This window comes from Apus apus, chromosome 8, assembly GCF_020740795.1.
Source record: "Apus apus isolate bApuApu2 chromosome 8, bApuApu2.pri.cur, whole genome shotgun sequence".
In the NCBI taxonomy this organism is placed as follows: Eukaryota; Metazoa; Chordata; class Aves; order Apodiformes; family Apodidae; genus Apus; species Apus apus.
Window position 1 is genome coordinate 17,789,790 of NC_067289.1, and position 19,160 is coordinate 17,808,949.

Consider the following 19,160-nt stretch of genomic DNA (forward strand, 5'->3'; position numbering starts at 1 on the left):
GAAAAACAGATGCATATAATAACTCCTTCACATAAATGTTTGCTTCATCACTGAACCTTCCTCACTGGAAACTGAATTAGTAGGAGCAGGAAGAAAGAATGTTGGTGTCTCTTCATACTTTAGTCCCCATCAAGACAAAGTCCATTCAGACAGACCTGACACCCCAATGAGGTAGTTCAGAACAATTATCTCATATGCAAGAACATTGGATTAATATAAAAAAATTTGTAATTTGGTCCTCAAAGTAGCTTTTTAAGGGCATATAGTAAAATACAGTGTGAGGGCTACACTAAAGAAAAAGAAATAAAATGGGGACTGCATTTTGTGTAACTGAGTGAAGGCTGCTTAATTTTTAGAAGTGCATTACCATGTACAAACAACCTTATTTCTGGCATAGCTTATGTCTCTAAAGAGTATTTTCTTTAAGCAAAACCTATAACAAGACACAATGGGAACACTGGAGCTGAGCCAATCCCAAGGTCTTCACAAATCCAAAGGAAAGCTATTTGGTGCTCAGCACTGGAGAAAAGCATCAAATGTTCCCAGCCAGCTCCAATTCTGGCTCTGTCAGACACAGGCAACATTACTTAATCTCTTGTTCATGGGCATCACTTTCCCTATCTGCAATGATAACAAAACATTACGAAGACTGCCTAATCCATGGTCCAAAGGCAGTCTCCACATGCTGGCAAAGATGGACACTTCCAACAGTTGCATGAAGCACAAGGTTTAAGTGTTATTAAAGAGTTACGTGGCATTCAATGACACACATCTGTCCAAAGACTTTTTTCTGACTTCCCAGAACTATTGCAGTCTGAGCAATAAAGAGATCTACAAAATTTACAGGGTTGTTTTCCAGAACCAGAACTCCTTTGCCCTTGTGACCTTCGTGAGTGTTTAATTTAAGCCTTCTAAAAGTTATTCTCAGTAGCAGTTCAGACGCTAAGAAGCCAGAAAGCTACACTGTGCTTTCTCATTTGCTCAGAGGCCATCCTGCTTACTTCAAACCTGTCCCCAGCTGCAGCCACTTAGCCTGTTATCTTGATGGCAGGTGGATAACCTTAGTGTCATTCTGGTGACCATACAAAGTTTATTTAGATAAACTCAAAAGTTTATTTGCAGTATAAACAGGGTATGATGAAAACCAACCAACCCCAGCAACCTACTCATTCTGTTTACTTAGCTATTGCACCTGAAAAAAGGAAGAGGTGCCTAAAGCCCTGCCTGGCATTCCTTTTCCATTTGGTTTTTAAAGAGCCTTCTAAGTCAGGGGCCCTTTTTGGTCCAATTATGAAAATATTCATTGTACTAGCACTCTGCTGCAGTTTTTTCTCTAGCAGAGCCACCCCTCTCCCATTTGAGTTTTCAGACTGTAATGACCCTGATGTCTTTAAAGCTGTAGACACAGCACTGAAGAAATACAATGGAGACAGAGGAACCGGTAACCAGTTTGCTCTATACATGGTGATGGAAGCCAAGAGAACTGTAAGTAGAATTTAGAAAAAAAATATCAAAAAATGTTGGAATTGTCTGTGCAATCTGAATCAGATTATCTTCCTCTCATTCATAAGAGAGCAAGCATGACAGCAAAGTGTCTTCAAAAACGTTTTTAAAAAATCAAAGAAATGACTTGCACAGTAAGATGCTTATTACCATGACAAGCAGGGATGTATATTATGTTCTTACCAACGGAACTACGTGTGCTGCTGAATTGCTTATTAATGCAAGGACTAAAGAACATAAATTTTCTATCACTAATACAATCTCTTTTACTAGTCCACTCTATTTTCTCCTTTCTCTGTTGGGAATTCTACCCCTTTCCATCATCAGTAAGGTTTTCAGATCGATGGCAAAAAAGCTACTAAAAAACCTGAATATTATCTTGACTTGGGAAGCAATGGTATAGCATATAAAAAAGAATGACCCGATAAAATTTGGCAATACTCTGAATACATTATTTGTGAATATTATTTGATTGACACTAATCCTGAGTCACAGACCTAGGTAAAAGCACTAGCTGGTATTTGAGTCAAATAGGGTGACAGCTAAAATTACAGAAGAAAAAAAGGATGAAACATGATCCTTTGCCTGGAATCCTTCTGTATAGCCTTAATCTAACAAAAGAGTATTTACCTCTGAGAGGCATACAAAGATGATATTACCATAATAATGACAAGCATTACTTTACTTGAAAACAACATTAGCATTTTTCTTCTACTGGATTGGATTTTCAGATGTAAAACACAAGAAACCCTGCGCCAGAGAGAATATTTTGCACTCCAAAATCACAAGACGCTTTTACCCAGATAGGAATTGACCTCAGAAAGGGGACATGAATTGCTAAATGCCTTACAGTAAACTACTCACATCTCCTGGCACTACCCTCTGGTTTTCCTGTTTTCAAACTGGGGAGATTTTAGCACGTAGTGATGAAGTCTAAAATCTGGCAAACCCTTTATATAATTAATATTAAACAAATGAATAGTCCCACTATCTTCACTGAACTACATACATCCTTATAAACAGCCAAATGCAAACATCTTTCTATCAGAGCTGTAACACCACCTTTCTTTTGCTGCTGTTGCTAAAGGACAGATACTAATTTCAGTATTCTATGTTAAACAATGTTGTTTTAAAGAATACATATTTATTGCAATTATTGCAATCATCTTTCCTTCTCTAAATATCCATCTTTCATTTCCTTAAAAGACCTGAGGTGGAAATCAATTATTATTTTGCATAATTGATCTGACAATGATGTCACGTAAAAAATAGAGAAAAGGAATCTGCAATAGAGATTTCCTTGTATTCAATATTCTTTTTCTTAAAAGAGTATAGATTTTACTCATCATTAGTCTCACAATGTTGAATGCATTAATTAAATAGCTGGTTATTACATATTAATGTACATTCATTATTGATAAGGCAAGAAAACATAAAAGCTGACTGGTGAAAGACTGAACCTGCCCCAGTTAAAGGCATAGTACTTTATAATAATACTGAAATAAACCAACAACAAATAACATACAGAAACAATGGGCTTTCTCACCTATTTTGTTTACCCATGGAGCTGATTTACTGCAGATTTAGAACACTGTAACAGAGAACAGAATTTGGCTCTTTTTATGTTCACTTCCCAGATAGCATCATCACCATAAATGTCAATTTACACCTGCTAAGGATTAAGTCCATTACATTTTTAGAGAACCTTTCATCGTGTTTTACAACCTGCCTCATATCAGGTACCTCTACACCTCTTTGTAGCTGTAGCAATACAGATCAGAAACGGAGAGACCACGGAATGTAATTCTATGTCTACACTGGTGTAAATCTAGTATATTCCATCCATGTCAGCTCAGCTGCATATATCTTTGTAACACTAAGGCAAGAAATATCAATTAATTCTCCCAGTAGCATCATTTGAGGATAACCAGTGTTAAAGTACAGCAACTGCCTGTGTTTGAATCTGAAAAGGCACATTGGCAGAGCATTTTAGCCCCTGTAAAGGATCAGAAACTTCTGGTTTTGTAGCTCCTCTAAAGGATGAACTATAAACTTTGCAGTCTGTGCTACCTGTAGGCACAGGCTGACTACTCAGTTTATGGCAAGGAGAAAATGCCCCCAACATCAACACTTCCACTGGCCAGGCCAAACTTTGCTAAATACTTTGTATTTCATCTTACGGGATTCCTGACGCTTCCCTTGTCAGCAGCTCAGCCTTTAATGCCTACAGGAAGGCTGTAGGCACTGCCAAAGGCTGTCACCAGGGCATATGCCCTCCTCACCCCTCCCCCGAGTAGGCAGGGCAGCTGAAGTACCCTGTTACCATAAAGTAAAAGCAGTTTGGGCACTGCCAGGCTGCCTGAGGGTTGCTGGCTGCTGTTTCTGGGCTGCCTGAAGAATTGTACTGAAGGAAAGTAGACAGATCTGGGAGAAGGCCAAGAGTGAGGGAGTCACACAGGAGCACAGTCCAAGCTAGTAATTATGCTAACTATCTAAGCAGCAACACAAATTTGCTTATTTGGAACACATTTGAATATGAGTATGAAACCTAACCACTTCTTTTTTATGTTAATAACCCCTGGTACTACAAGTTGAAAAAAAGGCAGTTGAGCATAATTTTTCTGCTGTATTTGTAGGTAAGGGCTCAGTAATATAATTAGATAAGTTAATTACTGAACAACCAAGATTTGAGAGACTTTGCATGGAGACCAGCAGCCAATTTGAAACTATACTATAACATACAAGGTAACCACTGAATAGTATTTGCTTTTTGAAGCTCTTATCTTTTCACTTCATTTAGCACTATGCAAATGATGACATGCACATTGTTTTTATCCAGGCAGGTCCTGACGCACAATTCTATGTGAAGTATCGAATACATGAAACCACTTGTGCCACCGATGAGAACAAACTCTGGCAAGACTGTGATTACAAAGCAGCTGCAGAGGCTGTAAGTATCTGGCAACATCAGCACAATAACCATGACTGCAGTAGAGAACCTACCTTTTTTAGCTGTACTGCTTTTGAGAACTTGTAGGACTAAATTACAGTTCAGAAATGTTTATAACTCTAAAATTAACCATTATAATGGTGAGTTTACCATTATAATCCTACATTTGTCCAGAAGAGAGCATTTCAGCACTTCAATATGAAGCTTCACAATAAATTCAACATGTGCACTGTGAGAGTGTGAGGGCTGTAAAACTTTCTGTTAATTACGTATAATGGAAACATGCACAATCAAATTGACTTCAGATCTGCACCAACAAAAATACTGACCTGGAAGCCACGATGGCAAAAAATGCACCAGAGGGCTTTCAGCTGTGCAAAGCACGTCTGGCTCATTGTAGGTACTAGAGCACCCAGAGGAGGTATGATTTGGGCACACATAGCCTACAGGAACACTGCACAAAGCCAGTGGAAGTCACTGTTACTTCACACAGTGCACAATTCAAAGAAGGGGATGATGGTGATAATATAATTCCAAACAACGTGAAATGCCATGGTCATTGCTGCATATCTTGTACTAGCAGAGAGGAAATTAGGTAAATAAACCATTTATACATACTTTATTTATGCAAATGTGTTTATTTCCATTAATCTGACTGTAAATTATTTAATTAATTAATATGCAATCATGATACAAAGCAGCCTTCCAATTTATATGCTCAGTTCATCCCCTACTCTTGTGACAATCAACAGAACTGTTCCTTTTTCAGTAACAAACCAGCAAATTAGACATTACTAAAAATGTACGTATGAACTTGCCCCCCAAACTCAATTTGCAACTGTTAACTTTGTTCAGTAGCTAGAAGAATATATAGCACTGTGTTTTGTTTCAGGAAGTTTAAGACAAATGTCACTACATGTTTTTGCAGACAAGAGGAGAATGCACAGCTCGAGTTCACATGAATGATGCTGAAAAAACAAGTAACGTTTCCCAGAACTGCAGTATTGTTCCAGGTATGTAACTCTTCGGGGCTGCATTCAACAAGTACGTTGACAAATAAGAACGGGAAAGACAGAATACTGAGACTTCCAGGTAATTTTAAACATTAAAAAAAAAGAATTATTTTTTTTTTTTAAATTGTACCTGAATTTTCTCCAAACTAAAAATTACTAAATTGTTTCTCTTAAAGTTTACCAAAGCAAATTTTTACCCTCAACTAAAAAAAGAAGAAAAATACATTTACAAAATAAAAATCTAGCAATGATGAAATAATGTAAGAGATACTGTGATATCTTTCAGACCCTAAGAATAAGCAGTGCTATATTTCCTTCCTATAAGACATTAATATATTACTATTATGTTCTCATATTAATTTTATTAGAAAGAGATCACATTGCTTTAAAGCTTTGCAACTGAGATGTCTCTGTGCCTATGCCTAGTATCCATGTAAGACATATCTAAGTTAATTTTAAAATATCCACCTAACTGGTAGCAGGGAACTAAGTGGAGTGGATATTAACTACAGAAATATTTACCATGATTTCTGAGATGTTTGGTAGCTTATCTTTGTTTTTGTTCCTAGTTACCTTGTTTAAAGTTTATATGGCTATACCTACAGTCAGTGTGCTTCTAGGAACTACAGTACACACAAACTCCATGCTCTGCTGCTGAATAAATACAGCTTGGTTTAGGTGCTTTTCTAGGGCAATGGTGACATCTAGTTGCCAGTAAAAGACATGTGAATCCCACAGAGAATGCATGGGAAATTTGCACTTGAATCTTTGCTTAGAAAGATTAAAAAACATACATAAATTAAATGAATCATGTACTGAGCCTAAGAAGCTCACCTCTTCTTACCAAGTTATACCAACTTGGAAAAAAGAAAATGCAGAGACCATAGTTGGTTTAGAACTGTGTGTACTGTTGGTTTATTAATCCCTGAAAACATGGTCACACTATTCTGTAACATACATATTTGTCATTACTAAGTCCAATTAAGTGATGCTAGAAACATGAAGAGCCAGACTTTGTTCAAATACCACTTGGAGAGCTGAGACTGAATAGTATTGCTTACACTGAGATATTCCAAATGTACAGAGGAGCCAAATCAAATCCAAAGGATTCAAACAGAAAGAGTGAAACAATAGACCCCAACTGGTGAGGGATTTCCCCACCATGTTAGGTACCATACTGTTCAGCCTTCTGGGTGGAACAGGTTGATCATACTGACCCTGGATTGGTTTCCTGGCCAGTGCCAGCTGGCATAACTCCATTACAGCCAGTTTATGCCAGCTGAGGATCAGGCACACAAATTTTACTTCAGTTCCACAGAGACCACATATTGTCCCACTTTCATTCTCAAGCTCACTGAATCATGAAATTAATTTATGTACTGAACTATAAAATTAATTTATGAAAATCCAAGCCATGATTACTAGAAAGGAAAGAGAGTTAATAGGATTAGTAGTAAGAAACAGAAGTTTGAGCATCCCTGTCAAGCTTGTCTATCCAGAGCCAATCCAGTCGGTTAAGCCTGTAGGTAACACCAAGTGGCCACAGTGACTAGCAGGGGGGGTTCAAACAACACAGCAGTAGGATAGTTCAACTGCAATCCCTAAGGAGTTCAGAGTCAGAGCAGCTCACATGGGTGAGCCAAAACACTCCTGCCAAAGTCCCCATCCTGAAACACGGTGAGTACAGTAAGCAGCTGTGCACAGTGGGTGAACTCTGAAGAATATCCCCATAGTTGTAGCCTTCACTAGTTCTCCACTGAGTGAGAGATGACCCTTTCCTAATGGTGTGAAAACCACATGCAAGATTTTTCAGAGATTCATTGACTCCTGAACTCACTCACTCCTCTAAATGAGGGTCACTGCTGAAATCATGCCTGTCCTACCACCACAAAAACAAAGCATGTTTCTAAATACAATAAATGTCTTTGCAGACCCTGAAAATGAAATGTGGGGCTTAGCGATCACTCCAGTTAAAGCAGAAAATATTCTAGCTCATTAAACCTTTTCTCTAATTCTGTTTGGAAAAATTAAAACCTGAGGCTGTTTTACATGAAGCCCTATAACTTTTTTTGTTTATTTTCCAGCTGCACAAAAAGTGTCACTTACTGAGGCTAGATGTCTTGGATGCTTTCATCATATATCAAGTGACAGTTCAGAAGTCTCAGAAATTCTGAAAAAAGCCATTCAGAAGTTTAATGAGCAGAGTGCTGAACCTGCCATTTTTAAGCTTGTGGAAGTAAAAGAAGCTCAAAGACAGGTTTGTGTAGGACTTTTCTCTAACTTCTACCCCCAAAAACCCCAAACCAGGTATCTTAGTTGTCCTACATACACATTTCTGATTTTAAGTAGTCTTACATTTCATAATAAAAGCATAAGAAATGCATATTGAGTGTAGGGTCTGTAAATAATTCTCTTCAAATGGTCACCTACATGATTTTCAGAGCTGTCAGCTTTACATACCGATAGTAAACATGTTTTTCCTTTATATGCAGTTGCATCTAACCAGTTAGCACCACTGTATTTGCATTCAGTGCTGACACAAGCATCTTGAGTCATCTTGGATGCTCTTGGGTATTCCACTTGGCCTCTCCCTCAAGCTCCAGCAGGAGCAGATCGCTCCTACATTCTGTGCCAAGACTGCCAGCCTGCACAGATGTCTCATATACTCTACTGCCTCTCAAACAGCAGCAGGCATCTATGTTTTTGCACTGCAATAGGACCCATATGTCAGCAGCTGCTACACACTACAGGATGGGTAAATTCCATACAGGAAGAATGGGTAAGAAAAACAAAAAGCCAGCCTGCCACTTGATGAAAGATTTCTGCACACAGGAATATCTGCTTTGCAAGAAATAACTGCTCAGGTCACAGAAATTCCATGTATTCTGGTATTCCATTCCCTGTGAAAGGCCCTCCTAGGAATTAGTGTGACATTGCTAGAAAGTTTCTTATTTGGTTTTTAACTAGTATCTAACCTGACACAAACATAGACCCTCTTCTTTGAATGTTTATGTATTTATTTAGCCAGAAAGTATCTTTTAGCATCATGTCAATTTGGCTCATTATTTAACTAAGACTGTCCCCCTTCTATTGACTGATGGCAACAAACCTCTTAGCTGAAGGACAAGCCTGGACAACATTTAAGCCACATGAAAAAATGTCACAGGCAGACTGGAATCCAGCAGCTGGAAAGAGAACCATCGTGTCACTTTCAGTCAAAACACTAGTCAGAGCCCTTGACTTTAATTGATCTGTTATGAAAAGTGCCCATATTTGATTCTTACGTTCACTTTTAAATGCAATGCTGCCTGACCCAACACTGTGACATGGAGTGGTTTCTTGGGTGAGAAGCAGAAGCCACAGTGCGGAAAACTGAACTGTTTCCTGGCGAGACAATGAAAAAAGGGTCACAAATCTGGATGAAACAGTGGGTGGCAGAAGGTAAAGCCCAAGGCAGACACAATTCTAGGTAGATGATAAATGCAGGACACTCAATAATAAACTAAGCCAGCAGCATAAAGTTCCGTTATTCAGATACTGTTTTACTATGCTACACGTTCAGGAACATAGGACTTGCCAAGGTGTATTAGAGTAGTCATCTATCTAGACCAGCTTCCTGACACTGGGAATAATAAGTAACAGATACATTGGAGGCAAGTGAAAGAAATCAAGCATTATGAGCCTGCAGGTTTGCCAGGAGAAGAGGAATCCAACATTCTTTTTGCTGTCCATGAATACTGTATGGCTCAATGACTGCAAAGTGAATTGATGGATGGAAGACACTAGAAGAGCAGCTTTGCTTTCTTTGCTAATAATATTTAATAGTTTAACTTCCAAGTTTATATTGGTTTACATAATGCATTTCCTAAATATCTGTTCCAGGTGGTAGCTGGATGGAATTACATAATTAAATATGAAATCAAGGAGACTAATTGCACCAAAGACCAATCACTAGATTTAACTCCAGAGTGCAAAGCCACTTCTAGAGGTGTAAGTAATCTTCAAAATCTGTTTATAAAAATAATCATATTAACAAATAATTGAGATTGAAATGAATAAAATATTATAGTGTTGTTTTACTTTGTTAATTAAGTTTAAATTCAAGCTTATAGATATGTGTGAATTTATGCCATTAGAAAATCCATGTCTTCTGAATCAGAGACTAAGACAACCATTGAAATGTTTACAGATTACTCTATAGAATTTAAACAGTCTCACCCAAATAATAAATCCTTGAGAAGTTCCTATCCAGATATTCAAGGAGTTACTCAGGTACAACCCAAAAAGCAATAATTAACATTAGCACAGTTGTTGATTTTTTTAAGACATATTTTCTAAGAAAAGTGAGTAGCTGAAAGATGACTTAGCCTTAACCACAGTCCAGATAAGAGAGCTTCAATTATTAACATACGTAGTCTACCCATAGAGTGCTGCAAAACCAGGGACTTCCTCAGCATCTCTGACATGGAACACAATTAACTGTACCAAAAATAGAGGGTTGGTCTTCCAACCAGCTTCCTTGAACTATCTCTGCAAACACAAGGTAGGGGGCAGGAAATTGGAATCATAATCAACAGTGGTGGTAAATGGGAGGGGAAGAACTACAGGAGTTGTGACTCACATCTGGTTTAGCTGTTGTGGAAGTGCACTGTTGAGTGTGACATTCAAAAGCCTCTCTTGTTTGAAAATTACTCTTTGGATGTCTCAAGAATGCTTCAGAAGCATTGATCAAAAAGGGAAAGAACAGCAATATTGTGGTAAATAATAGAAGAGTGAAAACCAGACGTGCTGAAGCAAATCTCTTCATTACCTACACTTGCCTTTAAACCTTAAGCTAATTCACATGCTGCTTTGATCATGCAGGGTTTGTGGGACTGGATCCTTATAATTCTGGTGAACTGTTAAGTAGCCTTTCTAATAGGTCATTGACAGATAACACTAGAATATCATATTCCAAGAATAGTCCATACCTTGGAATGACCAAATTTCATGGAAGTTGTTTCATATCTTTATTCAGCTCTGGATGATCCATTTTGAAATGGGAAGACCAGAACTGCATTCTGTATTCAACAAGCTTGTGAACCACAGAGCTACAGTGGGGCATAATATCATTCTCTCTAACCTAGATAATAAGCCTTGACATTATATATATATTTTTTTTTCTAAACCACTATTAAACAGATTTTTTTCTGGATGACATTTTCAAGTATCTGTCATAGGCCTATGATCTCAATCTTGAATTGTAACAGTCTTCCTTTTTTGTTCTACAGTTGCTTAGTTTCCTTTAAAGTCTTTGATAAGGGACTTCACGGAAACCTTTTTAAAGATCTACATTTACTTTATCAATGTGTCTCTCTACCTGCTTTTGTTGATGCTTTTGAAGAACTTTGAAAAATCTGCAAAATATTACCTCTGTTTACAACAAAAACTCTGGTCTCTCCTTGATGTATTGCTTCCGCTTGCTTCTTTCCTTATTACCATTTCTAGTCACTTGAATGCTACACACATCAGTTTTATGGGTCTATAAACTTTTTAAAACAACACAGGATTAACATCTGCTTTCTTCCAGCCCCAAGATATCAAGACAATTTTAAGTAAGTAATCTACAACAGTTCCTTTAAAACACCTGAGTAAATATAAGAAACTCAGTAAAGTTTAGTTTGTTAATTGCATAATCTCTCTGGTCTTTACAGTTTGAGACAAAAATTCCAGTGAGTTCTCCATAAAACAGGATTCTGGCTTGTAAACCTCCCCATTTCCTTCTCTAATAAACAAATGTAAATAGTTATTTTAGCTTCTCTTTTATGGATTTACTTTCTTTGAGTGGTTGTTTTGAACCCTGATCATTTATTGGCTCTGCAGACTGTCTGTCAGGCTTCTTGCTTCCAGTATATTGCAGGAAGAAAGGAATTATTACCAGTATGCTTGACTGTAACAGGAAGGTATTAGGATGTGACCTTGTTCACAATTTCTAAATAATATGGAGCTGTTTTGTTTTGTTTTTTTCTCCAGCGTGTTGCAAAATGTGATGCCAAAGCATATGAAAGTCCTCAGGGGCAGATCATAGATGTTGCACAACAATGCAGGCTCCCAGGTATGTCATAGGTACCATGAATTTTAAAAGTTCTGCAAGTTTCAATGTTTGGGGATTTTTTTACAATTGCAAAAAAAGACAAAACAAAAATTCAATACATTAAAATAAAGTAATTCTTCTGGGACCAAAAAAGCACTACCTCTTAATGGAACATTAGCAGAGATTTTTTTCCTTCCTACAAGTATTTAACTTGCACCTGAAAGTTACATTATATCATTTGTTTACTGCTCTATTACTATGAGATGGAGCTGGTTACTGCCTCTCATTTGCAGATTAACAGATACAAACTCAAAGAGTGTAACTGTCCTACAAAAATTATTTCCTTTTCCACCACAATGACAAGCAAGTTAATTTTCATGTCATTTAAATAAGTAACTTCTAATTTTCCAAAGAGCTCCAGCATATTCTTTTGAAGAGCAAAGCAGCTGAGGATTTTAAGATTTTGTCTGAAATTGGTAATTCACCTATTGATATTATCTTTTTCATATGGCACAGCTATAATTAAATCTGATGTTAGAGGGTGTGGTTTTTTCCCCTAGTAAATAAATTGCTTAGAATTTATAAGTTCATTACAGTCTTATTAATTTTCTTATTAATTTTCTTATTAATTTTTCCTCCACCCATCTATTTGGCCACAGATCAGTACTACTCCATGCAATAAGTGCTGCATTCTTACCCACTCAGAGTTGTTTTTCTTCAAGAAATGATAATTATATTCTTCAACACACGCATTCACCGCCCATAACACGCACCTCTTGTTTCACCTGTTTCAGGTCCTTCAAGATGTGTGGATGTGCCCTCTCTTTATTTGCTAGCTACCCCTAATTGGTACACAAAATTCTTGTTTCTATGAGAAAACTGTTGTTAGTTGTTCAATGTGACACCAGGTGCTGATGCAGTGCTCTTTTAGGCAACCAAGATATGATAATGTTGACCATATAAAACTCCAAGGTATTTTTGTTTTATTTGATAGACCCAAATATGAAGAGTTTCAGAAAGGAGGGGTTTATAACTGACTATAACCTTGAATATTTTGCTCTTAGATCTAAATTTTTTGTTTCTTTCAGTAACTCCGGGCAGGCACACTGGTTGTCCAAAGACTATCCCAACAGACAGTCCAGAACTGAAGGAACTGCTGAAGGTTGCTGTGGAGAAGTATAATTTGGAAAACGATGATGACTTCTACTATAAAGCTGGAGAAATAACAAGAGCAACAGTTCAGGTTGGGATACACCATAGAAATGAGGAACAGACATGGGACTGTTACGGGTCTGAGCCGAATGTTAGCTGAAGGTTCTATTTAGATTCAAGTAAAGTTTTTTTTTCTCGGTCTTGATACATGTGGTAACTGAAGTATCCCTGCAATTTTTCTTGCAAAATTTTATCCATCTTGCCTTGAATTCAGAAGCTATTTAAAAATTTCCCATCTCTTGATTTTTTTATTTTTCCTTAAAACATTATTTTAAAAGCATGGGAAAAAGATTGACTTAGGATATCTGATTTCTGTTTATCTACCCCACTTTTTACTAACCTTTGTAACATTCCTTAGACTTTTAAAGTAGAAAAGTAGGAACTACCCACTTAATTCACCACACCAATACTCTCTATGTCATTTTAAGCACTGTCCACCCTACTGTAGCTGTATGTACTAAGAAACTGGGCTTCCCAATTTTCCTAAGAAATCTGTTAATTTATATACTAATTCTGCTGCTAATAACACTGCAGCTAGATTCACAAAAGTACATCTGAGCATAAGCTAAGATACAGATAAATACAATACCGAAGAAGAACATGGGCTCAAGATGATCATATTGGTCAGCGTTTTCATCTGCCTTGTTTCCTGTCCCATTATACTGAACCAGAGGCTTAGGACAGAATTGAAAATGAGACAGGGGAGTAGTTCAGAAAATACTTTGTCAACAACTTCTGAGCTTGAGGGGTACCACTGGAGAAGGCACTAAAAGCACATAAGAGTTTTTCTGAATAGTTCACATTATCTTACTAATAAAATATTTTTCTTATTTTAAGCCTTTTCTCTTCTAACAATTTTTTCTTCTTCTCACTTTTCAGATCATGATTGATATTAGCATGCATACATTTAAAAAATAGATTAAAAAAAGACAGAATTTCATATTTTGCCTGCTGTGTCTGAAGAAAGATATATTATCTTGGGCTCTGTGAAAGATACTAGGAGAAGTCGTACCAGGCACATTCTTGAACTCACGCAGTTTCTCTCCTTAATACATTTGGCCAATATGTTATTTTTCAACTGAGCCTGTTTCTCACATGCTTCATTTTACTCACATTCCACTTTTCTTACATCACATTTGGCTCCCTACAGCAGTGTCTCTAATTATTTCATTTGTTATTAATGGAATTACTACAGGCATGCAATATAACAAAGCCAAAACCACAGGCCTGATATTCCTCTGACCTTTCTGTTTCCTTCAGTTTCAATGCTGTAATTTTTGAGAATGGGAATTGGAGTAAGTAAAAGTCAGTTGATTAGAAGCAGATAGATCTGTTGCCAAGTATTTTAATACTGTTCTTAACGTATGTTGTTCCAGTGGTCAGGACTTGTGGAATACAAGTAGTATAAGCTTGTAGAAAAACATCCTTCCTTTGATCCCTTTTCAATAAAATGCCTTTACCGCAGAAAGCCTTCTTGCTAATTTTTCAGGTGGTTGCAGGAAAGAAGTATAATCTACAATTTGGAGTCCGTAAGACAAACTGCTCAAAGCAAGACTTCGAAAAACTAAATGAAGACTGTGAAGCCACAGCAGACAGTGTAAGTAATGACCATGTTGCCAACTATAATCTTCCTAGCAGACAAATTAATTTGCACCAGAAATTGTGAACACTTAAGCAAAATCACATCCTGAGTCCTGTTACCTCTTCAGTAAACTTTTGTTTCAAAAAGGAGGACACCTTTCACTGTTTGTAATCCAAGCCAGTGACAAGAGCAGTAAAATATGAAGCCTAAACTGAGTCACTCCAACTGCAGGATCAGTGTGCAAAGGAATAATGCTTCTGGAGTGCATGCTGCTGAGAGCAGGAAAATGTATTCCAGACACTGGGAAGTACTGCTGATAGGGCCAGAAACCATTGGCAAGGAAGCTGGTCGAGAAAGAAAGCCTTCATTTCCCCTCTCTTTTCCCACCGTATGAACAGTGCTCACCTGTGAGCTTTTAAGATCTGCTAGCACAGCAGGCATTGAACAGAAAAACATAATTACTTTCTCTCTGTCTCAGTCTCCCAGTTTTTAGTTGGAGAAATACCATCAACAACCAATATTTGACAAGAATATAATGAAGATTAAATAGTACTCTAAAGGTGCTAGAGATGAAAAATCCAGTTTTTCAAGATCTAATCTCTGATTCAAAATTGAACTAAAGTATTCACATAGGCATGCCATCTCAAAAAGCCAAGCAGTAATCTGTCCCAATACAGAAGTCTCCATCACTGAGATGGAGATAGTAAAGTTACAAGTATATTTGTATTTTAAAATATTATTATTTTTTTTTCATGCACTCTTTTCCTTTGTTTCTGATGTTTTGTTGCCTTCATGTGTTGATTTCTGCTTTGTCAACAGGTATCATTGCCATGTGAAGCACAAATTCATGTAGACCTAAGGGAGAATAAAATCTCTCCCCAGATTAACTGCTCTGTAAAACAGACAATGGTAAGATTCCTCTCCATTACCCATCATTATAAGTAGAGCACAGAACAAATGCAGTCATTAAATTCTTTATCAATTCCTAATAAGCCCATATTTCATTTTACCTCAGTAATGTCATCCTCCTCCCTCTAACCTCAGCAACTTCTTACACTGAAGTCAGTTTCAGCACAAGGTAAGACCATGGACAACACAGTGATGCAGAAACACAAAGGCACCAGGACAGAGAGAACATTCTGCCTGTTGACTACTCCTCTGCATTATCAGTTAAGCTCTGAATTATCAAGCCACATCAGCTCATTTGAACTACTATTCAGACTAGGTTTAAAAATTGAGACAAAAATGTATTTGGCAATGCACTAATTATATCCCACAAATTTCAAAAACATATGTGAATCTTTTCATATTTAGTAGTGTAGCAGATCTGCCACAAGTTGTCAGTCTCTACAGGAAGATCTGTTTCCTTCCTGCCCAGCTCCACTATTAACTAGCACTGAACATGGGTCAGTTTGAAAATTTCAGAATGGAATATAAATCCTTTTTATGGTCAGAACTTTTTTAGTTCTGATGATTGCAGTTTTTTTAAATAAATGCAGGGACTCCCATGCTCCCCAAGGAGAAAGAGAAGATGCACTGAAGAAAATGACACTGATTAACCTGCATTCATAATCAGTAACTTCCCTGTGCTCAGCACCTTCATAACTACTTAATCATTCATTATCAACCATTAAATGTCTCTCCTTATTGTCTTCACTACAATATTGTATTCACATAAACTTTCAAATTTAGCTCCATCCCAAACAACTCTAAATTGCAGTGAGATAATGATCAGACTCTTTGAAGGACAGAAATGAAACCCATGTTGCATAGTGACTGCACTCCATGCATTCAGTTTTTGTCTTCCAGTTGAACAGTGATGGGGAACAAAATAATATTATTTCATATTATCAGCTTTAACTGATATGTGTTATTTCTAAGCAGTCTTATGAAATGCATATGCCAAATCTAGAAAACTGAAGTTACATTTCATATAACAAAACAATGCAGATCTTTTGTATGTTCTGATAGTGAGACTCCCCAGCGATGCACGAGCCTTTAGCATAAATTGGCTTCATACATCAGAATGTTTTACTCCGACAAGCACAGGGATGTTTTGTGCTAGAAATCAACTATATTGTTCATAAATTAAAACCAGCACGTTTTCTTCTCTATAGTATCATTCCCATGTTAAACTGGCAGAATTTCAATGATATGTAAATACTTCTTTTAACATATAAATGATAAAATACTCTGCAGTTATGTGGAGGCTGTTTATGCTTCCATACTTAAAACAGATGGAAAATAATTGTTTCATTTACTTTAAAAAACTGATAACATATTTTTGCTAAATGACTCATGTAGTACAATGACCCAACTTCTGGATTTCCCAAATCTGAATCTATTGTTCTTGTTCATGTAACAAATATGGCTATTATTGCAATGTTTTTTAGAGTTTTCTTCTAAGAAGACCTCCTGGATTTACACCTTTCCGAAGCTTCGCTGCACAAGATGAGTCAAATGAAATGTTATGCTCTGATAAAAATGAAGAAGAAAGTCAAACACATGGTGAAGAAACAATAAAAGATGGTGGACAGAAAACAAATGAAGGTGAACTTAAGCATAAACACAGGCATAAACTTGGGTATAAACACACGCATAAACTTGGGCATAAACACAGGCATGAATGTAAAAAGGATCACGAGCTGACAAACGACATGGGCATGAAATTGGTTGTGGGCACAGAACTGGCCATGGGTGTGGGCATAAAAAACACAGTAAATATGGTCAGAAATCAAATGAAAGAGTTTTTAATCAAAACAAAACTGTCTCATCATCCAGTGCTGAAACAGCATCAGAGCTGGTTAATTCTGGGGTTGCAAGAAAGGAAACCAGTACACCTGCAGAACCACTAATTCTTCCTGATACTTCTTTATTTAAGAATTGCCAGATGGCCCAGAATCTCCTCTCCCCAGATGTCCTGGAAAACCATGGAAACAAATGATGGACCTTCCAGCTCCTAGCTTTCCCACAGAATTCACAAATGAGGATCTCTTGCCTTCTGCAGAAAACAACAATCCAGGAACAGAAAACTCAACTCCTCCCCAAAATGAAGAGAAAGACTTTGATCTCTTAGATGCTTTACAATAATTCAAACATTGTAGGATCCTTTTCAGAAGTTACCCACAGGAAAATAAGAAAAATACTGCCTATTGAAATTTATAAAATATGAAGAAGCAAAAGCTGCTATGCTGTTAGCTAAGGTACTCTAGAATGTCATGAGTGCTCATGCAGACCTAAGATCATACATCAGTACTCTGTATTTACATATGTTTGCATAGATGTAAATCAGGCAATGGCACCAGTGATTTGGAACCAGTCTAATAAAGGGACTAGGCAAGTCAATAGTCTTCTGCTACAGAAGTTAAAATTCTATCTCATCTGCCTCAAGTTGCTATAAGCACAAAGTGAATCACTACAACAAATCTCACTGTATGAAGTTTAAGGAAATAGCATAAAGAATTTTGTAGATAACATGAAGAATGTTAACCAAATATGGGTAAGACAAAAGCAAACTTAGAATCTAGAGCAAGGATTCCTTTCTTATATGTCTGAAATAGTATTTCTCTAATTTACTGAAGTGAATCTTTTAAAGAACAAAATAAAGGAACCAAATTTACCTGACAATCTCTTTAAGCAAATTAATATTGCCACTGTTGTTCTGTTCTGTTGAATGAGATAACAGAGAGATTAACAGGGAGAGCTGAGAAAATCCTAATTAAAGCAGCTTTATTATTCCCTATGAGTATTATGTTAACTACATAGTAGAGGCACTATGACTGACAAAATTTCATGTGGCAGAGGTGCATAAACACTACAGATTTGATGACAAAATTGCAAACACTTGAGTTACCTAGAAATTGCCTGCCTTCTTCCATGATTAGGTTGTGCATAATTTAGAGACTGGATTGAATTTTCTATTCTAGGTATCTATCAAAGGTTGAGTTTTGGTGAGATACATGAGCTAAAAAGCACCCAATATTTTTAGCAAATTAAAATGTGAATGGGATGGAGAAGTGACATGGTGGAGGTAGCATGGCCAAGGAGCAAAAAAGGACAGAAACTGGAGATGGGACGTAGGATAAAAATAAGAAGCAAAAGACCTGTGCAGGAGAGTCTCTCCCATCATGACAAGACGGTCCCCTACACATCACAGAACTAGACTCATACTTCCTGAATCTAAACATTCCCTGACAGCGCAGCACACTTCCCCTCTCCAGTGCCTGGTTCCTTCAGATGTAAACAACCTTCTGTGTTCAGTTACTTCCCCAGCTGACATAGCAGATAACCATATTGTGATCAAACAAACTCAGAACTGCTCATAACCCATGTTCAGGGAGAATCACTATTACTTTGTGCAATTTCTTTTTCTTTATTTTTACTAATTCACTAAAAGCTACATTAAAATGATATTTTAAAAGTCACATAGTCCAAAATTAGCACATATCAAGCACTAAACTTGCAAAGCTGGGCAAATGAAAGCCTTGAGAGTCATCTGTAGCTCTTTGCTTCTTTTCTTTTTTCTGAATATTGACTGGTATGATTTTGACTACAACTGGTAATTCTTTGTGTATGCTGTATTATTAAAAGGAGCATAAGATAAATTTTTCTTTAAATGACTGTTGAGTAGTTGATGCAAAATTACAAAAAAAGAAACAAAGAAGAGAAAAACAAGGTTTTCTTCCTATCTCCCACTTCCCTCATCTGAATGAAAAGACAAAGTGAAACCCTTGACATATTCTCCCTACAGAGCACATGTACATGACCACAAGTAGTGAGACATGACTCTGCCTGAGTGGTCAGAGTGGGGTAAAGATAATTAAAAAG

The 19,160-nt window shown here is 37.0% G+C and overlaps 1 protein-coding gene across 1 annotated transcript; it reads left to right on the forward strand.

Annotated features, from left to right (window-relative positions):
• The first annotated feature begins 1,175 nt into the window (after positions 1 to 1,175).
• On the forward strand, positions 1,176 to 18,949 carry KNG1 (kininogen 1). The gene is given in 12 exon segments (XM_051626151.1): positions 1,176 to 1,485; positions 4,343 to 4,453; positions 5,382 to 5,466; positions 7,551 to 7,723; positions 9,349 to 9,456; positions 11,479 to 11,560; positions 12,628 to 12,782; positions 14,241 to 14,348; positions 15,153 to 15,242; positions 16,727 to 16,976; positions 16,979 to 17,212; positions 17,215 to 18,949. Coding segments are annotated over 12 exon segments (1,800 nt in total). The 5' UTR covers positions 1,176 to 1,290; the 3' UTR covers positions 17,424 to 18,949.
• The last annotated feature ends 211 nt before the right edge of the window (positions 18,950 to 19,160 follow it).